Source organism: Bos grunniens, chromosome 7 (assembly GCF_055505025.1).
Source record: "Bos grunniens cultivar Pamir isolate PY7600 chromosome 7, Bosgru_T2T1.0, whole genome shotgun sequence".
Taxonomy (NCBI): Eukaryota; Metazoa; Chordata; class Mammalia; order Artiodactyla; family Bovidae; genus Bos; species Bos grunniens.
The window spans coordinates 68,366,692-68,389,915 of NC_141171.1; the positions used below are offsets into that span (position 1 = coordinate 68,366,692).

General features: G+C 40.5%; 1 protein-coding gene across 1 annotated transcript in view; it reads right to left on the minus strand.

Annotated features, from left to right (window-relative positions):
* The window catches only part of LOC147369761 (uncharacterized), a 29,703-nt gene extending 9,458 nt beyond the window's left edge, over positions 1 to 20,245 (minus strand). Inside the window, exons 1-5 of the mRNA XM_086412632.1 lie at positions 20,143 to 20,245; positions 17,982 to 18,311; positions 13,728 to 13,946; positions 5,723 to 5,941; positions 1,774 to 1,869 (exon numbers count right to left, since the gene is read on the minus strand). Coding sequence (XP_086268758.1) covers positions 1,774 to 1,869; positions 5,723 to 5,941; positions 13,728 to 13,946; positions 17,982 to 18,311; positions 20,143 to 20,245 — 967 coding nt within the window. The remainder of the gene's footprint in view (positions 1 to 1,773; positions 1,870 to 5,722; positions 5,942 to 13,727; positions 13,947 to 17,981; positions 18,312 to 20,142) is intronic.
* Positions 20,246 to 23,224: the final 2,979 nt, after the last annotated feature.

Here is a 23,224-nt window from a genome sequence, read left to right on the forward strand (position 1 = left end):
CCTTCCCAGTCTGGCAATGGCAAGAAGTAAACCTGCCCTGAAAGAATTAAGTGAGATAACGTACAACAGTTTATTGGCACATTTGTCTGAAAAGGTAGGTGTCAGGCCATATGGTGACCAAAATTCCTTCCAGACTAACACTGCTTGCTTTGTGAGGCTTTAATTCACTGAAGTGTGACTCGGGCACTATGAGGATTTGCCTGAAGGGCCTCAGAGATGCTGTCAAGACGGCAGCAGTCACAGAAGTCGTGGGGACACAGCTGCTGCAATGTCTGTTCCATGCTGCCAAGTCTACTTGACCAGGTTTTAGTGCCATATTTTAGAGAATAATTTCTCATTTCTTACTTTGTTCTTCCTCTTAGCCTAAAAGTGTTGGGTGCAATTGCTCCAACTGCTCTTACCTGTATTTTAATCTGCTTTCTTTTTGATTTTGAGTTCACACCAAGGATTCCACTTTCAAAACCAAATGTAACTATTAGCTAATCCCAATTTAAATTGGTCCCATTCTGAGTCCCTGGAGAAGGCAATGGCAACCCACTCCAGTACTCTTGCCTGGAAAATCCCATGGACGGAGGAGCCTAGAAGGCTGCACTCCATGGGGTCACTAGGAGTTGGACACGACTGAGCAACTTCACTTTCTCTTTTCACTTTCATGCACTGGAGAAGGAAATGGCAACCTACTCCAGTGTTCTTGCCTGTAGAATCCCAGGGACGGTGGAGCCTGGTGGGTTGCTGTCTATGGGGTCACATAGAGTTGGACATGACTGAAGTGACTTGGCGGCAGCAGCAGCATTCTGAATCCCACTGCATGTTCATTTTCAATTAAGAGTTTCCTTGAATGATTGGCAAAAGGAAGGCCATACTTGGTGTCTGCTACAAATTAGCAACTCTTGATGAGTCATATGCATGAGGAGTCTTGCAAAGCCTAACCTTGCTTGGATGCTTCACAGGTGCAAGGACACATAAGCCAATGCTGCATTACAAAGGGGTTCACATGTGGCACTCCCCAAATTTACCACTATGGGTAACAGAGTTAGCTGGGAAAGATGACAGGACTCAGCATTACCTTTCTCCATCACAGGAAAGACAGACAAATCTTACATCCCAAAGAATATAGACCTGCCCAAATTAGGGAGAATAGGGAATACTTAAGGGGTGGAATAGCAGAATCTCAGTGGGGCATGCCTCTGTGATGCTGGTGTCCATGTCCTCAACCCATCTCAAAGGGCCCACATGGAATGAAAGCTCGACAAGGCAGCAGAGGAGCCTCATGGCTCTGTGTAGTTTCTGGAGGAAACATAAATAGGTGACTAGTTTGGTCTGGACCAGCTTACTTTGGATTTAATACTTTTAAGGCTCTGTCCAGGGAAGTGAGCCAAGTAATAAGTTGAAAACAAAGCTGGTTCATTTAATTTAGAAAAATATGGATATGCCTGTGAATATTTTCAGGTCAGACAAGTTTCCTATGTACTCAGTTAAACATACTTCTAGACATTCTAAGTAATAATCATAATTGCCACTCTATCACTTACATTTTAACTGTGCCCTAAGATTTTTATTTCAGTTAATCCTTGTAAGAGTAAGTAACATTCAATCCATTTTCCAAAACGGTAAACACAGATTCAAAGATGGTAAGATATTTGTTCTAGTTGCATAGCTAATTGGAGTAATCAGTACTGGCACTCAATTCAGACTTGTCTTAATTCAGAATATGTGCTAATATCTATCAAAATTTAAAAGCTCCCAGCTGTTCTGAAAAGAAACTGAAGTTACCTGTTGTGGAAGAGCACCATGGTGAGTGCGTTACATTTGTTTTATGTGAGCAGGTAGACTGGGTTCCTGTAGTCTGCGTGGGAGAAGATGAAGAAGCTACAGGAATGACAAGAACAGGAAAATGAGATTCAATTTTATGGAGGAAAATTTCCACCACCAAGAAAAATAACAGAACTAAAATCAGGAATTACCCTTTTACACTTTCTTAGAGAAAAATTCAAGGATGGCCATGAGTGATTGCCCTGACATATAGATATTTCATTATCATGGAGAAATCTGTTCTAGATGATGATCTAGGGAACTTAACAAGAGACAGAATTACTTCATTTTCTATACACTTAAAATTCCCCTAAAGCCTACAATCGTGCATGTTAAGAAGGACACCCAGTTATCTTGGGTTCATCCAGTGCTATTAAAAGTTTGTGGAGCAGGGCCTTGGAGCGGGCATTAAGCCAGTACCTTCACAAGAACCTCAATCTGGATTTCCTGACCTTATTCAAGTTCCTAATTATCCATCTACACATCCTTCCAGGGAGATGCACATATTAACCAGCACAGAAAATAAACTAAGAATATCCAAGTTCTTGAGGTTACATTAAGGCAAAGTACTGTCCAAAGTCTGAGTCTTGGTAAAGAGTCACAAACCAATGTTCCTGGCACCCTGGTTCCTTCTGCAGTTGTGCTCCAGTCATTCCTTTCATAGGACTGGTATCCGGTGTTATTAACTCATCTTTCATTTCTCACCAAAAAACTTCACTGGGATTTCTCAGGGCTATGTTTCCTTTTTCCTTCCTTGAAATCTCTCCTTTATTTTCTATCAGACATCTCATCTGATCTGCAAAGTTGACCATTTGTCTCTTATTAAGATTGTTATATCCCTTCCTGTGAGAGCAATGCAGAATTGCCAGGCAAGTTAGTGGTGCTACTTGAACAAGAGTTCCCAAACCTGGACTTTCCTTATTGCCTCTCATTGGTCTTCTTTTCACTTGCTCACCATGAACTTCACATTTCAACACCTTTACTCTTGTTCTTAGCAGTCTTTGTTTTTTGTGCAATTTTTTATTTCTTTGTTTATTCATTGCTTCTGGTAGTAGCATTTTGGTTTTCTCTTTTGTTTGTTTTGCTTCCCCCAATGCTCAACTCTACAACAGGATGTGGCTCACTTTAGGAACTAAAACAGGGCAAGAGAAAGTCAGGTGATCAGAGTCTTTATTCAACTTAAATCTGCGAAAGACCTTTTTTTGCTTAACTTCTTTCTCTAGTTTGGGCCTTTGTGGGCATCTTTCTTTTCTCCACTGCTCCTATGATTTAATTTTTGTTCATTTATTTAAAAACTACATCTCTTTTTAATCAGAAGATAATGTAGAAAAATGGCTCTGATGAACCTATTTGTAGGCCAGCAATGGTTCTTCCAGTGGGCATGTACGGATGTGGGAGTTGGACTGTGAAGAAGGCTGAGCGCCGAAGCATTGATGCTTTTGAACTGTGGTGTTGGAGAAGACTCATGAGAGTCCTTTGGACTGCAAGGACATCCAACCAGTCCATTCTGAAGGAGATCAGCCCTGGGATTTCTTTGGAAGGAATGGTGCTAAAGCTGAAACTCCAGTACTTTGGCCACCTCATGCGAAGAGCTGACTCATTGGAAAAGACTGTGATGCTGGGAGGGATTGGGGGCAGGAGGAGAAGGGGACAACAGAGGATGAGATGGCTGGATGGCATCACTGACTCGATGGACGTGAGTCTCAGTGAACTCCGGGAGTTGGTGATGGACAGGGAGGTGTGGTGTGCTGCGATTCATGGGGTCGCAGAGTCAGACACGACTGAGCGACTGAATTGAACTGAACTGAATAGAAACACAGACATAGAGAAGAGATTTGTGGAGACAGCAGGGGGAAGGAGCAGGTGGGCTCGTATGATTTTACATCCAACCAGTGCAGGAGTATTTTAGGTGACCAGCATGGACAGGGTCGCAGAGCACAGAGAGGGAATGGATGTAAGGACAAATACCCCTGCAGTGGGTCTTCTTCCGTGTTCTCCTCCTTTCTACCCTGTAAAGCTCAACTGTAATCTCAGACTTTGAGGGAAATTATCAGGATACATGTAATACTCAGTGAGTTCTATTCACACAGAGGTCCTATGGACAAATACACCAAGACTTTCTTTCTGAACCTCTGCTTTAAACAAGGGCCATAACTTACACGTGTTCCCCAAACCAGGAGCACTAATCCATGCACCTCAGCAGACACAAACTATTAAGAAGTAAATCAATATTGAGAAAGTCAACAGATGCTCTAATGTGTTTGCTGCCTGGAAGAAAACTTTTTTTTTTTTTTTAATAAACTTTCATGACTCTAAATCCACAGTTTTAACCTAAAGTCCTCTCTTCCAAACTCAGATCAAAGTCCAGTCCTTCAGATCCTTCCTAGTCGAATACACACATGGTTCAATGTGAGTGAATTGAAATCAATGTGTTCCATCAGACGTTTTTGGCTAAGAGGTTGTGATATTTCTGTTAGTTCTCAGATTCCAGAGTCACTTCAAAGTGTCAAAGAGTTGGGGAGGCTTTGGGAATCTCTAAAGGTAAAAGCTATCTTTTTAATCCAAAAGATAGAAAATTTGATCATAAACGGGTCCTCTGAATAGCAAGCTATTTCCCCACCCGTAAGTCAAATTATTCTCCATTTGTATTAAACCTAAACTTTCGTCTAACAGAAATCTCAAGTATAAACTCTGGACCCTGAATTGAAAAAACAAACGTGTGCATTTTAAATATCTTCAGTCTTTAAATCTGATGTTTACTTTATTACAGTATGAGTACATTTGCTGCTACATAAATATATTAAAGAGTGCTAGAAGCAAAACTGTGTAAGTCCTTGACACCCTGGAAAGACAGGGCAATTGTATAAAGGGGTTTCCAGTGAAGATGTCAGATCAGGCCAAACTCATCCAAATACATGCTCTATGATCAGGATAGAATGCAGAGAGGCCTCAAATTCAAATTAATGGGACAATCTAGACTCAACCTTTTTCTATTCATGTGATTCCCAATGATGAACTTAGACACTGTGTCTCAGTCTTCACAAATATAAAGTAGGCCCGAGTCACACCTACGGTGCATAGGGTTATCATAAGAATTCAGTGGATTAATACTTCAGAAGTGGTTAGGCTGGTTCCTGACTCAGGAAACATAATAAATATTATCTTCACTGAAATTTTCTCCTCAAGTGTTGGATTAGGCCTCAGAATGGATTAAGTAATCTTTATTCACAGCTCATTGTAAGGAGAGATTCTCATTTACCTGACCTTGTTTTGCTGTTTGTACTTTTCCCTCATAACAACGTGTCAACTCAGCCAAGTCTGCCTTTCCTTAGATGTCCAAGATCAGTGTTCTGACTTGTTTTGTATTAATGAATTCCTTTGAGAATGAGATAAAGAGTCACAAGTCCCCTTCATTCTGATATGCTTGTACTTCCAAAAGGTGAATGTAACAAGGTATACTGAAAGTGAGAGTAGCTAAATCATACTGACTCCTTGTGACCCTATGGGCTATACAGTTCATGGAATTCTCCAGGCCAGAATAGTGGGGTGGGTAGCCTGTCCATTCTCCAGGGCATCTTCCCAAACCAGAGATCGAACCCAGGTCTCCTGCAATGCAGGCGGATTCTTCACAGCTGACCCATAAGGCAAACCCAAGAAAACTGGAGTGGCAAGCCTAGCCCTTCTCCATCAGATCTTCCCAACCAAGGAATTGAACCAGGGTCTCCTGCATTGCAGGCAGATTCTTTACCAACTGAGCTATCAGGGATAGGAGTTCACAAAGTCTAAAGTCAGATATGGAAGCCTGTTAAGAATCCTTACTCTAGACTATACCTCAGCCTTAACACTGTGCCCAGGATGGTCTATATCCAATCCTTTAAGGGCTTCTGGGCTCAGAAGCACAACTGTTTACCTGGCTTGACGTCGTCTGTGGGTGTTGGCTTTGGAAGAGCAGAGGTAGAGGCCCCCGTTGTCAGATGAGTATCCGTGACTGCTGTGGTGGTGCTGTTCCCTTCTGGAATGGTGGTGTTCATTGGTGGAGGAGTGGTGTAGGTTGTCCTTGGAATATTGGTAGTACTGGTGCTTGTGCTTTCAGAAGTGATATTGGGGCTCACTGTTGTCATAGGTGGAGCTAGAAATCAACATGAAAGCAAGGGTTCATCATACTGCAGGAAAGAAGAGCCTGTGAATCAATACAACCAAGGAAATTGTCTTCAGGCAGAAATGAACACTTATCTCCCATGAACCCGGACTTCACATCATTGGTCAACTAGAATCTCTGACTGAGGAGTGAGTGAAGACATGGTCACAACAAGAAAACAGCTGCATTGAAAGGACAAAATTTGGGGAGGTATGGACATAAAAACAATGATACCTGGGATTTGTGCTGAACAATTTGTAAAAACTAGTCATGTATATTATGCTTATGTATCTAAATAAACATCTGTGAGTAAGGGGAAGATGTCTAGATCCTGAAGCTGCATTTGTCTTTTCAGTGGTAGGACCTAAATAGTAGCTCCTAAGAAACAGACTATTTACCAAAGAAATGCCATTCAGTCAGTCAGCGTTATGAGTACCCTTCCAAAAGACCTGAATCCTAAATGCAGATTAAATCACACCAAGAGCATATGCTAGATAACACATGCATTATGCACTTGGTTAGAAGGTGGACTAGATGTTTTAAGGTTCCTTTCTACATGAGAGATAATAACCACAGGTAATAACTTTGGCGCTTTCCAGAATCAGAAATCCTGTGGGATTCCAAACTACTTATTGAAGTCCTCAGAGATACCCAGAGGAAGAACTGAAATTAGAAGTGAGCCCAAACACAGTGCCTGGCACAAGAGCCAAAGTTATAGGGTAGACTCAAGAATGGGGACTTTTTTCCTCAAGGGACATCTATTTTGCCCACAAGTGGTATTCTCAGTTTTCAACTCTACAAAATGTAAATTAGAACATCAAGTCTCTTTAATACGAGACAACTGCCGTGAACACTCATTTGAGGAATTCAAGCAGCTTAATTTGGAAACTAGCCAATTTTGCCCTCAAGAACAAAAATTTTTTTCAACAAGTATTTATGTACAGGGTATTAGTAAATATTTTAGTCTTTGGGAGTCCTGTGATCTCAGTGATAACTGCTCTGATCTGTCAGTGTGAAAATATCCATTAATAGTATATACGTGAATAGCTGAGTCTGTGTTTCAATAAAACTTTATCAAACTTTTGGTGAGCCTGTTTTACAATCTGATCTGGTCCTAGAGCTACAATTTGCCTCAGTTCAGTTCAGTCGCTCAGTCGTGTCTGACACTTTGTGACCCCATGAATCACAGCATGCCAGGCCTCCCTGTCCATCACCAATTCCCGGAGTTCACCCAGACTCACATCCATCGAGTCAGTGATGCCATCCAGCCATCTCATCCTCTGTCGTGCCTACCCAAGTCTAAAAGTGTAGTCAGAGGTTTTGATGAAAAGCACACCCAAATCCCCTCCATTCTTTTTGAAATCAAATCTAGACAAAAAGAGGAAGCAAGCAAAAAAAAATCTGACCAAAGGACTATAACAAGGAAGAAGTCTACTTGGCTTTTTTAACTAACTGTCTTCCTTGGTGGTAAATATTTCCTGAGGAAGAAGCTAGGAAGCTAAGGGTAGAAGAAGATGCTGAGGAAGAGCCTTAACAGAAGGTTGAAAAGTAAGTTCATCCTGTCAAAAGTGCAAGAAAACTTAAGCAAAGAATTGGATTGGAGGCAGAAAGTCACTTTGGCTCAGTTATGGACTGGTTTCCCTCTGGACAGGGCAGTGAATTTGTAAATATTCATGTATTAAAGATTTCTGAGCACTACAAAATTTCCCTAATTTCCTTCTATGTCATTTAAAAATATATTCAGCTAGACCAATCATATAATATCACAACTCCAAAATGATCTCTTCACAAGCTGTCTCTTTTCCACGTCTCTATGGTCAGCCTCTTTGGCTTCCATTAATTGACTCCTAGAGGCAGTTTCCCTAGAGTCAGTGTCTTCTGCATCCAAATTGACCTTATTTTACTTGCCTTCATCAAGGACACAGAGTACAAAGTTGGAAGACTGCAATATCAAATTCATTGAAAGCAAAAAAGAGACATAACTTATGACGTCCTGGGTACAGTGTTCTATTTTCAATAGAAGACTTTTGTGGGAGAACATTCATTAGGAAAGAGTACCAGAAACCAGGAAATCCTGAAGAACCTTGTCCTTTCATCAAGAGGTAAGAAAAAGTAGGATGTCTACATCAAGATAGAAAAATGTAAACTTCCCTGATTTTTTTATTTCACAGTATTCTTAAAAAGTACCAGTGAACATTTATTGATATGCAAGTGTTTTCATATTGCAATAAGCCCGTTTTAATTTTTAAAGAAGTAATTTAGTGATATGGTGTGAAATGTGCTTCAAAAAATCCAAGACAAGGCAGAAGGAAGAGGTGAAACTATATAGTATAAAGGCCCATACAGTGTATTTGCAACAAGACTGAACTGGCCCCTGTTAAAGCCAAAGTATACAAATACTTGACCAGACATTATATTGCCTATTTTATACATGTGAAATTCTCTGTAAGTCCTAAAATGTTAGGAAAGGATATTTAAAATTTCTATTAAGAAATAATCTCAGAGAAAAGGACAGTTCTTCAAGTGGAATAAATTCAGCTCCATAAAAATGTTTACTATATCTCAGTGTGGAACAGTGAATGCTTTTTCATGAACCAGCTAGCACTACTGAAGGACTGCTTTAGGAGATAGCAGTCTTTTCTGGCTGGGAAGTTCCTCTAGCTTAAGGTCTTGAATCAAGTTTAGTGTTAACACCTCATTCTACACAAATACAGTTATTTGTGTAGATAAAGTTATTTTATCCCGAGTGATTAGAAAACAAGATTATAGAAACCTCTTCTTTCCTTATTAATGAATGAAGAAGTTATATCAAACAAAAAACCATGGAAGCTCCCAGCAAGTGATCAAAGTAAGTAGAAATACAAGCTCACGTGTCTTAATACACAACTCTAGGATGTTTTTTATGTCATTGAACTACCCTTTCTTCTCAAAACGGCAGCAATGCAAGCCACTGTCAAGAGGAACTGCACTCTCTGTGCTCAAAGAAACATTAATTTCACAAATATTTCCTTTTAGCTCATAATGTTTGGAACAAGAAAAGTTTGGGGCATAATGAGGGACAAGAAAGGAAGATTCATGTGTAATTTGCATAGGAAAATTTCCACTGCCAACAAAAATAACAAAACAAAAATCAGGAATTACTCTTTGACACTTTCTTAGAGAAAAATTCAAGGATGGCCATGATGCATTACCCTGCCATATAGATCTTTTATTATTATTAATAAATCTGCTCTAAATGATGATGTGGAGAGCTTAACAATAGACAGAATTATTTCCCTTTTTATACTGTGAGAAGTCCCCTAAAGCCTACAACCATGCATGTTAAGAAGGACACCCAGTTAAACTTGGGTTCATACCAGTGCTATTTCATGTTTGTGGAGCAGGGCCTTGGAGCTGGCACTAATACACTCCCTTCACAAGAACCCCAATCTGGATTTCCTGACCTTATTCAAGTTCCTAATTATCCATCTACACATCTTTCCAGAGAGATGCACATATTAACCAGCACAGAAAATAAACTGAGAATATCCAAGTTCTTGAGGTTACATTAAGGCAAAGTACTGTCCAAAGTCTGAGTCTTGGTAAAGAGTCACAAACCAATGTTCCTGGCACCCTGGTTCCTTCTGCAGTTGTGCTCCAGTCACTCCGTTCATAGCACTGATATCCTGTGTTATTTAACTCATCTTTCATTTCTCACCAAAAAACTTCACTGGGATTTCTCAGGGCTATGTTTCCTTTTTCCTTCCTTGAAATCTCTCCTTTATTTTCTATCAGACATCTCATCTGATCTGCAGAGTTGACCATTTGTCTCTTAATAAGATTCTTATATCCCTTCCTCTGAGAGCACCGTAGAATTTCCAGGAAAGTTAGTGGTGCTGCCTGAACAAGAGTTCCCAAACCTGGATGCCGAGGTCCAGCCCTGGCTGATCCAGGGTATTCAAAGGAGAGACGGCGTTGGCGATTTATTTAAATATTAATTAGAGATATAAAGAGTAATAGCATGAGGATAGCTCAGTAGGAAAATTCAGTGGAGAAAAGAGGCTGAGTAGCTTGGTTTACGCGGAAAATCAATATAACCTGTGACACCAGGTTAGCTCTGACCACGGAGGTCGCAGGTGCCCTCTCAAATAGCGGAAGGTGCCCCACCTTAGACACCTTCTCGAGTGGGTCTTAGAAGCCCAGGCAAATAAATAGTCGCAGAGGACCTCCACGCTCCAGATGGAGACTCAGCCGGAATGTGAAAAGAAAGAATGACATGGGGAGACCAAGCTTTGATGAGCAAGGCCCATAGCTTTATTTTCAACAGGGGCTTTTATACCCTAAGTTACACATAGAGGTTAATAGGGGATGTGAAATCATGCAAAGTCAGCAGTCTTTGATCCTTATCAAAAACCAGGGTTTCTTTCCTGCAAATTTATCGTATACAAATGGTTTAGGTGATTTACATCATCTTCTAGCCAGAAGGCCTATTAACATTTTATGACTCTTGACAAAGATTTGTCAACCGTAAGACTTATTTTCTCTAAGAGTAATTATTTTAAGGTTTGGCGCCATCCTCTGAAGGTGTTAGAAAAGTTGCATTCCTATAGGGCAGAGGTGCAGTGGGTTTACAACAAAGGAAAGAATTTATTACCTTAAGGGTCTAAAGTTGCTAACACCAAGGCCACTACTTATTTTTTCTACATACCAAGTATATTAATTACTACACATTCAAGGATACAATACAGGGGATGTGGAAACTTGGCAGCAAGCATTGGCTCATCAACGAAATCTTTTACTAGTTTTATTCTGACAGTTTCTAACTCTCTGAGAGGCTCTAAGCTATTTGAATATCTTAAGCTTCTGGTGCCTCTCAAGGCTGGGAGACTGTAAACAATCGTATGCATAGCTGTAGGAGTCTGGGTAAACTTGTCAGGCGAGTTAGAGAGCTATCTGAGGGGTTTGTATTTAAACACTCCCAATGCCTAGGAACTTTATTAATTGGAGCTGTAAGTTAACTTTTTGTCAGAGAGAGTGAGATGGTGGTGGGGGACAGCCCCCAGTAAAGTCAGAGGTGAGAGCACAAAGCAGTTAAGTAGGCAGACTCTGGTTTTTTGGGGGTAGATGCTCGAGAATATCCAGGGGCACTCCTGAGGCTCAATCCCGCCTTTTTGTATGCCAAGCCTCCTTCCTCATGACCTTTGCCATGAGTGGACTGCCTCTTGCCGGCTCCCAGCACCTGGACTTTCCTTATGGCTTCTAATTGGTCTTCTATTCACTAGTTCACCATGGACTTCATATTTCAAAATCACCTTTAACTCTTGTTCTTAGGAGTCTTTGTTTTTTGTGGAATTTTTCATTGCTTTGTTTAGTCTCTGCTTCTGGTAGTAGCATTTTGGTTTTCTCTTTTGTTTGTTTTGCTTCCCCCAATGCTCAAATCTACAACAGGATGTGGCTCACTTTAGGAACTAAAACAGGGCAAGAAGAAAGTCAGGTGATCAGAGTATTCAACTTAAATCTGCAAAAGACCTTTTTTGCTTAACTTCTTTCTCTAGTTTGGGTCTTTGTGGGCATCTTTCTTTTCTCCACTGCTCCTATGACTTAATTTTTGTTTATTTATTTAAAAAAATACATTTCTTTTTAATCAGAAGATAATGTAGAAAAATGGCTCTGATGAACCTATTTGTAGGCCAGCAATAGAAACACAGACATAGAGAAGAGATTTGTGGACACAGTGGGGGGAAGGAGCAGGTGGGCTCGTGTGATTTTACACCCAATCAGTGCAGGAGTATTTTAGGTGACCAGCATGGACAGGGTCACAGAGCATAGAGAGGAAATGGATGTAAGGACAAATACCCCTGCAGTGGGTCTTCTTCCGTGTTCTCCTCCTTTCTACCCTGTAAAGCTCAACTGTAATCTCAGACTTTGAGGGATATTATCAGGATACATGTAATACTCAGTGAGTTCTATTCACACAGAGGTCCTATGGACAAATACACCAAGACTTTCTTTCTGAACCTCTGCTTTAAACAAGGGCCATAACTTACACGTGTTCCCCAAACCAGGAGCACTAATCCATGCACCTCAGCAGACACAAACTATTAAGAAGTAAATCAATATTGAGAAAGTCAACAGATGCTCTAATGCGTTTGCTGCCTGGAAGAAAACTTTTTTTTTTTTTTAATAAACTTCCATGACTCTAAATTCACAGTTTTAACCTAAAGTCCTCTCTTCCAAACTCAGATCAAAGTCCAGTCCTTCAGATCCTTCCTAGTCGAATACACACACGGTTCAATGTGAGTGAATTGAAATCAATGTGTTCCATCAGACGTTTTTGGCTAAGAGGTTGTGATATTTCTGTTAGCTCTCAGATTCCAGAGTCACTTCAAAGTGTCAAAGAGTTGGGGAGGCTTTGGGAATCTCTAAAGGTAAAAGCTATCTTTTTAATCCAAAAGATAGAAAATTTGGTCATAAATGGGTCCTCTGAATAGCAAGCTATTTCCCCACCCGTAAGTCAAATTATTCTCCATTTGTATTAAACCTAAACTTTCATCTAACAGAAATCTCAAGTATAAACTCTGGACCCTGAATTGAAAAAACAAACGTGTGCATTTTAAATCTCTTCAGTCCTTAAATCTGATGTTTACTTTATTACAGTATGAGTACAGTTCCTGCTACATAAATATATTAAAGAGTGCTAGAAGCAAAACTGTGTAAGTCCTTGACACCCTGGAAAGACAGGGCAATTGTATAAAGGGGCTTCCAGTGAAGATGTCAGATCAGGCCAAACTCATCCAAATACATGCTCTATGATCAGGATAGAATGCAGAGAGGCCTCAAATTCAAATTAATGGGACAATCTAGACTCAACCTTTTTCTATTCATGTGATTCCCAATGATGAACTTAGACACTGTGTCTCAGTCTTCACAAATATAAAGTAGGCCTGAGTCACACCTACGGTGCATAGGGTTATCATAAGAATTCAGTGGATTAATACTTCAGAAGTGGTTAGGTTGGTTCCTGACTCAGGAAACAGAATAAATATTATCTTCACTGAAACTTTCTCCCCAAGTGTTGAATTGGGCCTCAGAATGGATTAAGTGATCTCTATTCACAGCTCATCGTAAGGACAGATTCTCATTTACCTGACCTTGTTTTGGCATTTCTACTTTTCCTTCATAACAACATGTCAACTCAGCCAAGTCTGCCTTTCCTTAGATGTCCAAGATCAGTGGTCTGACTTGTTTTGTATTAATGAATTCCTTTGAGAATGAGATAAAGAGTCACAAGTCCCCTTCATTCTGATATGCTTGTACTTCCAAAAGGTGAATGTAACAAGGTATACTGAAAGTGAGAGTCGCTGAGTCGTGTCTGACTCTTAGTGACCCTATGGACTATACAGTTCATGGAATTCTCCAGGCCAGAATAGTGGGGTGGGTAGCCTTTCCCTTCTCCAGGGCATCTTCCCAAACCAGAGATCGAACCCAGGTCTCCTGCAATGCAGGCGGATTCTTCACAGCTGACCCATAAGGGAAGCCCAAGAAAACTGGAGTGGCAAGCCTAGCCCTTCTTCATCAGATCTTCCCAACCAAGGAATCGAACCAGGGTCTCCTGCATTGCAGGCAGATTCTTTACCAACTGAGCTATCAGGGATAGGAGTTCACAAAGTCTAAAGTCAGATATGGAAGCCTGTGAAGAATCCTTACCCTAAACTATACCTCAGCCTTAACACTGTGCCCACGATGGTCTATATCCAATCCTTTAAGGGCTTCTGGGCTCAGAAGCACAACTGTTTACCTGGCTTGACGTCGTCTGTGGGTGTTGGCTTTGGAAGAGCAGAGGTAGAGGCCCCCGTTGTCAGATGAGTATCCGTGACTGCTGTGGTGGTGCTGTTCCCTTCTGGAATGGTGGTGTTCATTGGTGGAGGAGTGGTGTAGGTTGTCCTTGGAATATTGGTAGTACTGGTGCTTGTGCTTTCAGAAGTGATATTGGAGCTCACTGTTGTCATAGGTGGAGCTAGAAATCAACATGAAAACAAGGGTTCATCATACTGCAGGAAAGAAGAGCCTGTGAATCAATACAACCAAGGAAACTGTCCTCAGGCAGAAATGAACACTTATCTCCCATGAACCCGGACTTCACATCATTGGTCAACTAGAATCTCTGACTGAGGAGTGAGTGAAGACATGGTCACAACAAGAAAACAGCTGCATTGAAAGGACAAAATTTGGGGAGGTATGGACATACAATTTATAAAAACTAGTCATGTATATTATACTTATGTATCTAAATATACATCTGTGAGTAAGGGGAAGGTGTCTAGATCCTGAAGCTGCATTTGTCTTTTCAGTGGTGTATGACTAGGACCTAGATAGTAGCTCCTAAGAAACAGACTGAGCGCTGAAAAATGGATGCTTTTGAACTGTGGTGCTGGAGAAGACTCTTGAGAATCCCTTGGACTGCAAGGATATCCAACCAGTCCATTCTGAAGGAGATCAATCCTGGGTGTTCTTTGGAAGGAATGATGCTAACACTGAAAGTCCAGTACTTTGGCCACCTCATGTGAAGAGTTGACTCATTGGAAAAGACTCTGATGCTGGAAGGGATTGGAGACAGGAGGGAAAGCGGACGACAGAGGATGAGATGGTTGGATGGCATCACCGACTCGATGGGCATGAGTCTGAGTGAACTCCTGGAGTTGGTGATGGACAGGGAGGCCTGGCATGCTGCGATTCATAGGGTCGCAAAGAGTTGGACACGACTGAGCGACTGATCTAACTAACTAGCTAAGAAACAGACTATTTACCAAAGAAATGCCATTCAGTCAGTCAGCCTTATGAGTACCCTTCCAAAAGACCTGCATCCCAAATGCAGATTAATTCACACCGAGAGCATACGGTAGTTAACACAAATGCATTATGCACTTGGTTAGAAGGTGGACTAGATGTTTTAAGGTTCCTTTCTACATGAGAGATAATAACCACAGGTAATAACTTTGGCGCTTTCCAGAATCAGAAATCCTGTGGGATTCCAAACCACTTATTGAAGTCCTCAGAGATACCCAGAGGAAGAACTGAAATTAGAAGTGAGCCCAAACACAGTGCCTGGCACAAGAGCCAAAGTTAGAGGGTAGACTCAAGAATGGGGAGTTTTTTCCTCAAGGGACATCTATTTTGCCCACAAGCAGTATTCTCAGTTTTCAACTCTACAAAATGTAAATTAGAACATCAAGTCTCTTTAATACGAGACAACTGCTGTGAACACTCATTTGTGGAATTCAAGTCAGCTTAATTTGGAAACTAGCCAATTTTGCCTTTAAGAAGAAAAAAAATTTTTTTCAACAAGTATTTATGTACAAGGTATTAGTAAATATTTTAGCCTTTGGGGGTCCTGGATCTCAGTGATAATTACTCAAAACTCTCAGTGTGAAAACAGCCATAGACAATACATAAACTGAGGCACATATATGTGTGTGCATATATATATACACACACACACACACATATATATATACATATATAGAATAGCTGAGGCTGTGTTTCAATAAAACTTTATAAAACTACTGTTGAGCCTGTTTTATAATCTGATATGGTCCTGGAGGTACACTTGGCCAAGACCATTTTGAAATGTACTTTCCTAACATTTTAGGAGTTATTGAGAATTTCACACATATAAAATAGGTAATATAACGTCTGGTCAAGTATTTGTATGATTTGGCTTTCAGTTCAGTTCAGTTCAGTCGCTCAGTCGTGTCCGACTCTAGGAAGCTAGGAAGCTAAGGGTAGAAGAAGATGCTGAGGATGAGCCTTAACAGAAGGTTGAAAAGTAAGTTCATCCTGTCAAAAGTGTAAGATAACTTAAGCAAAGAATTGGACTGGAGGCAGAGAGTCACTTTGGCTCAGTTATGGACTGGTTTCCCTCTGGACAGGGCAGTGAATTTGTAAATATTCATGTATTAAAGATTTCTGAGCACTACAAAATTTCCCTAATTTCCTTCAATGTCATTTAAAAGTATATTCAGCTAGACCAATTATGTAATATCACAACTCCAAAATGATCTCTTTACAAGTTGTCTCTTTTCCACATGTCTCTATGGCCAATCTCTCTTGGCTTCCATTAATTGACTCTTAGAGGCAGTTTCCTTATAGCCAGCATTTTCTGCATCCGAATTGACCTTATTTCACTTGATTTCATCAAGGATACAAAGTACAAAGTTGGGAGACAGCAATATCAAGTTCATTTAAAGCATAAAAGAGACATAACTTATGTAGGCCTGGGTATTGGGTTCTGTGTCATGGGAAAACATTCATTAGGAAAGAAGACCAGAAACCAGGAAATCCTGAAGAATCTTGTCCTTTCATTAAGAGGTAAGAATAAGTAGGATGTCTACATCAAGACGGAAAAATGTAAACTTCCCTGATTTTTTTTATTTCACAAAATTCTTAAAAGCTACCAGTGAACATTTATGGAGATATAAATGTTTTCATACTGCCATAAGCCCATTTTAATTTTTCCAGTAGTCATATATGGATGTGTATGTTGGACTATAAAGAAAGCTGAGCACTGAAGAATTGATGTTTTTGAACTACGGTGTTGGAGAAGACGCTTGAGAGTCCCTTGGACTGCAAGGAGATCCCACCAGTCCATCCTAAAGGAGATCAGTCCTGCATGTTCATTGGAAGGACTGATGTTGAAGTTGAAACTCCAATACTTTGGCCACCTGATGCGAAGAGCTGACTCATTGGAAAAGACCTTGATGCCCGGAAAGATTGAGGGCAGGAGGAGAAGGGGACAACACAGGATGAGATGGTTGGATGGCATCACCAACTCAATAGACATGGGTTTGGGTGAACTCCGGGAGTTGGTGATGGACAGGGAGGCCTGGTGTGCTGCGGTTCACAGGGTCGCAAAGAGTTGGACACGACTGAGCTACTGAACTGACTAATTTAGTGATATGGTGTGAAATGTGCTTCAAAAAATCCAAGACATGTCAGAAGGCGGGGATAAAACTATATAGTATAAATGTTCATATAATGTATATGCAACAAGATTGAATTGACCCCTGTTAAAGCCAAAATAAAAAGCAGAGATATTACTTTGCCAAGAAACGTCCATCTAATCAAGTCTATGGTTTTTCCAGTGGTCATGTATGGATGTGAGAGTTGGACGGTGAAGAAAGCTGAGCGCTGAAGAATTGATGCTTTTGAACTGTGGTGCTGGAGAAGACTCTTGCAAGTCCCTTGGACTGCAAGGAGATCCAGCCAGTCCATCCTAAAGGAGACCAGTCCTGGGTGTTCATTGGAAGGACTGATGCTGAGGCTGAAACTCCAATACTTTGGCCACCTGATGAGAAGAGTTGACTCATTGGAAAAGACCCTGATGCTGGGAGGGATTGGGGGCAGGAGGAGAAGGGGACGACTGAGGATGAGATGGCTGGATGGCATCACCGACTCGATGCTTATGAGTTTGGGTGAAGTCCGGGAGTTGGTGATGGACAGGGAGGTCTGGCGTGCTGCGATTCCTGGGGTCGCAAAGAGTCGGACACGACTGAGCGACTGAACTGAACTGAACTGAAAGCCAAATCATACAAATACTTGACCAGACGTTATATTACCTATTTTATACGTGTGAAATTCTCAATAACTCCTAAAATGTTAGGAAAGGACATTTAAAAATTCTTCTAAGAAATAATCTCAGAGGAAAGGGAAGTTTTTTAATTGGAATAAATTCAGCTCCATAAAAATGTTCACTATATCTCAGTGTGGAACAGTGAATGCTTTTTCATTAATCAATTAGCACTCCTAAAGCATGCCTTAGAAGTCATATTTTGCTGACTGGGAAGTTCCTCTAGCCTATGGTCTTAAATCAAGGTTAATGTTAACACTTCATTCTACACAAATACAAGTTATCCTATGAAGAGTTATTAGAAAACAAGATTATAGGAGCCTCTTCTTCCCTAATCAAGGAAAAAGAGGTTAATATCAAATAGAAACCTCTTTATCTAGGGAAACTCACAGCAAGTGATCAAAGTAAGTAGGAAGACAAGCTCACCTGGCTTTATAGTCAACTTTATGATGCTTTGTTTATCATTGAAAAGCCATTTCTGAATATGGCAACAATACAAGCCACTGTCAGAAGGGACTGCATTCTCTATGGTCAAAGAAACATCCCTTTTACCAATATCTCCCTTGAGCTTATAACGTTCATTCTTCTGTTTAGTGATTTTGTATCCATCAGTACTAATAATGGTATTTCTGCAGTCTATCCAAGAACATTTTCCTTGGCCCCAGCACGTGGATGTGACTTTTCCTTCATAGAAGCAGGGTAGCGTGACTGACTGGCCCACCACTCCAATCACTTCTCGGTAAGATGTTACACCATCTGTAAATAAAGGGAAACCAGAGCATGAGGTCTCAATATTTTAACTTTACTTTCATTTTTTTCTTTATATAGCTTATTTGGTTTGAAATCATCTGACTAACATCTTGAGTTTTTAAAACTTAGTATGAGCATTTTTTTACATTCACATATTCTTTAGCAGCATTATCATTTACTAGATATATTTCTAGATGAAACATCATATAAATGTTTTCCCGTATTCAGAATTACTTCCTAATAGGATAGATTTCTGAGAGGAAGTTTCATTATAAAGGGCAGAAATATGTTCAATCTCTTGGTAATAAGACCAAATTTCTCTCCAAAAGGTTTGAAATAAATGGTATTACAGTAATACATGAATATGTGTGTATTTCTTTCTATTCTTGACATGTATCTGCTTATTAAATAGGTAATACATACATGTAGCTTTTCTTCTCCCCTGATTGTCACTGTTTCAGTTGAAATCTCTTTTAAAAACTCTTTTGCATTTTTAGTTTTGATTTTAAGTCTTTACTTCAAGTTTTTAAATACCTCTTTCAAATTAAATCACCTCATAACCCTGCTCTTAATTAAATTTTTAAAAAAAAGCAGAGTTAAAGTTTTACTTAAAGCATCATTGGTTAGAAGGCCAAAGCCTTGTAAGCTGTTTAGAAATCAGTTCTTAGGAAAATGAGTTTATAATACATTCAGGAGAAACTGAGGCTTATCATGGGCTTAAGGATCAACCAGATAAATTCAAGCTAGGATCCCTTCTTGAGCAATGAACAATGGAGCACAGTTCACTTACCTAGGTGAAACCAAAAAATTGGAGAATATTCAGTCAAATACTAAATGTTGCCTCTTAAAAAACAAACAAACAAAAACACCTCTCTCCTGAGTCAGCGACTTAAAAATCCCTACATTGTCAAATGCAGTCCGAGTGGTCTGTAAAAGAATCTGAGACTCAGTGACTAATCATGCGGCTGGGCTGTAAGTCTGGGAAATGCTCTGGGAATAAAACACTCATTAATACATAAAATAAGAGTCTAGTTTTTTCATTGGAATTCTGGTAATATTTAATTTTGCTTAGTATCATTTTTGGATTACAAAGGTAATACAGTATCACTATAAAAATTTGTTCTAGAAGTATAATTTTAAAACATACTTTTCTTCAGATTCCCAATTCTAGAGATTGTTTTAAAATTTAGGATATGCATATTCCTAAATTTCCCCGTCTCATAGAATATTTTTAATTAAAATATTTTATTTATTAAAAAAAAATTTTGGCCACACGGCATGGTCTGTGGGACCTTAGTTACCCATTCAGGGATGGAACCCTGAATTGGAAACACAAAGTCTTAACAACTGGAAAAGCAGGGAAATTAAAATATTTTCTTTTTAACAGAAATAGTTGCCCACAGTTGAAGGAATCAAAAAGCACAGAATGGTACAGTAAAGGACTCTTTCCTTCCCCACTCACACCCATTTCTTCTTCTCATCCCCTTCTACACGCTGATAACAGCTGTTACTGTTTCCTACCTACACATGAGCAGTTCATGCATATACAACCATCTACCTACCCACCCCTCCATTTATTTTGTTGTTGTTGTTTAAATACAAGCAATGCATAAACCACACTGTACAGCATCATGCCTTGTAACCCACTCACAGATTTTGTAATTCTTAGCATTTAAGCACTTTCTTTGGCTTTAGCCTTCAGCCTGGTTCTTTGCTCATTTGTTGACCCCATTACCTTCTGACAAAGCCCTAGCACACCTACTCTGCCTCATCACTCACACAGCCCCTACACTCCCCATCCTCAGGCTTCCAAAGCACAGCCCACCTGTTCACTTACCTGCCAGAAGGAGTAGGAAGCCCAGGATGGCTACCCAAGGATGCATGGTGCTGTTGTCCTGAAGGAAAGAGAAAGCAAAGTGGTTAGTGTGTCTTCCAACCATATCGTATCAGAATCAAAAGAGTTAGGTGATGTTTTGGGGGCTCCAAGAAAGGATTGCTGCTGCTGCTGCTAAGTCACTTCAGCTGTGTCCGACTCTGTGTGACCACATAGACGGCAGCCCACCAGGCTCCCCCATCCCTGGGATTCTCCAGGCAAGAACACTGGAGTGGGTTGCCATTTCCTTCTCCAATGCATGAAAGTGAAAAGTGAAAGTGAAGTCGCTCAGTCGTATCCGACCCTCAGCAACCCCATGGACTGCAGCCTACCACGATCCTCGGTCCATGGGATCTTCCAGGCAGGAGTACTGGCGTGGGGTGCCATTGCCTTCTCTGCCAAGAAAGGATTAGCCAGAGGCAAAGTGATAAAGAAGAGATTTATTAGAATAGAATGCTTGTGAGACATCAGATCCAGCAGGTGAGTGTTGTGCTACCCCAAGTACTCAGTGAGTTACATTTTTATCATCAAAGGAGGATAGAGGAGGGGAGAAAACCACCTTCTTTGTCTTTCTTTGAGTCTTCCATCACTAACTCCTCCTACAAGTTGGGTAGGGGAGTTTTTGGCCCTATATGGTGCATCTGGGACTGTCATGGAACTATGGAGAAATTATTTCAGGTCTCAGAACAGTGAGGGTCATTCACTTTGAAATGTACCCTTCCATAAATTATTTGTGTGTGTGTGTGTGTGTGTGTGCAGAGAGCATGTCCTAGGGGTCATTACCTTGTTCATGTCACTGGGCAGGTTTTAGACCCTATTTTCCACTATTGTTTTACAGTTTGAGGGCATGTCTCATGCTTCTGTTAAATGGTTTTATGGCTAAGCAAGTTAGCTTGGATTTGTTGTTTGGCAAGCAGATCTGGCTTTGATGCTAAGTGACTTGCTCTGCTTTATGAGACAAGCAAGCCCACATTGTTTCAGGATTTTTCCATTTTGTTCTTGGATGATCATCAACTTATAGGGATCTCTCTTACTTTTTTCTTTACATATAATTACCTCATGGGATTAACTATTAAATCACTATCATGTCCCTTTACTTTGTCCCTATCATTTCCTACTCCAAGTGTTTACCATTTTATGCTTAAAAGTGGGTAAGAAGTAACAGTGAGTCTTTAACTGCTTCTGTCTGAGATGGGATGTAGGCCTGCCTGAGAAAGGAGTGAAATGTCTGGCTGGCTGTCTCTTTTCTGCGGTAAGAATTATAAACCAATTAGTATCATCCTTTTAGCTCTCTTAGATGTTAAGCTTTGGAGGATGGATTTACAAAAGACAAAAATGAAAAGAAATTAGCATTAAAAGAGATTATAACCATGATTTGGCGATCCAAAACATTTTTCCAAAAAAATTTCTAAATCTGGAAAAGGGTCATTTAAGTCCTTAATCTGTTTGTTTTTGATTAGGCCCATTATCTTAATATTTTATACTTCAGGGTTTATTAAGTCTTCTATCTCTGTTAATCTGTTCTTTATTTTCTATGAATATCAATTGGTGATAGAGTTGCTTCCTTGTCCCTCAGGAAACAGAGTGGCCCCTAATTTAGTTAAGTCCCTTCCACTACAGAGATAGGACTTGCCTGGTGGCTCAGACATTAAGGAATCCGCCTGTAATGCAGACCTGAGTTTGATCCCTGGGTTGGGAAGATCCCCTGGAGAAGGAAATGGCATCCCACTCCAGTATTCTTGCCTGGGAAACCCCATGGACAGAGGAATCTGGCAAGGGTCATGGGGTTGCAAGAGTAAAACACAACTTAGCAATTAAACCAGCATACCACCTTCCATTAAAGAGAGGACAATTAGGCGCAAACAGAAAGGAATATAAAAACAACTGGCCATTGATGTTGTACAAAAGGGGTTTCAGGAAAACTTCCATTACATATTTCTTATGTTTGTTAAGATTTCTAACCTTCTGGGTTAAGAAAGAGGTTGGCACCAATATCTCTAAGAAATTCTACTAAGTGGCCTTCCACATCAATGACCACCTGAAGTTTGGCATTAGTTATGTAGATGGCCTCTCTAGGCAAAGTCACCTTTGGCTTCAGGCCACCTCAGTCTTCTGATTATGAAACTGTCAATAGCCAAGGGCCCCCTGTCACTCACTGGCATCTGGGGCATTCTCTCTTTCAATGTCCCGGATGTTTTCTAAAAGCTCATTGATCACAATCTTCCTTCGAGTGTCCCTTCTGTTCACACCTGGCACACTGATTTTGGATACCCAATGGTCTTGCACAGTCAAATGACCCAGGAAGTCTGGCCTCCCTTTCATGGTCTGTGAGTGGACAGGGCCACCGCCATCATTTGGGCCTTTTGTGTATTTCTCTGGATGCATTCAGCCTTTTCAGCCATATCCCTATTATTGAAAACCAAATAAGAACTGGAACAAATCACTCAAAAGGTCTGAGGACCTCCTCCTTCCAGCAGTTGCTTTTTGAATTTTGCGTCTGAAGTCTGGGGCAGACTGGGTTATGAAATGTATAGCCAAAAGGATCTGTCCCTCAGGAGAGGAGGGATCCACATTTGGGTGCTATTTAAAAGCTTCCACTAATCTCTCTTGAAAGACTGCAGGATTTCCCTCTGGTTCCTGTTGGACTTCTTTCACTTTTTTCATAATTGATGGGTTTCACTATAAGATTTTTCATACCCGCTAATAAATAATTACTCCTATGGTCCTACTTATTTCTATCATTACAATTCATCTGGAGACTCCAATGCGGATCTGCCTCAGGGAAAGCATTGTTTTCCACCTGATGAACTGCATGGCCTTCTTGGGCTTGGGCTGCTACTCGGTCAGCATGGGCTCTGGCTGCCAGTACTGAGTGCTGTTCTTTCTTAGGAGGGTAGCGGTGGGATAAAATCTGTAAATACCCCCAGGTGAGATTCCCCCCAGGTAAGCTTCTTTGTGAAAATTTCAGAGTCCTCAGAAAAACCTCTCAATTTATCCTCTGCCAGACTTAGATCAGACATCAAAGAAAACACATTTGTTTCTTGAT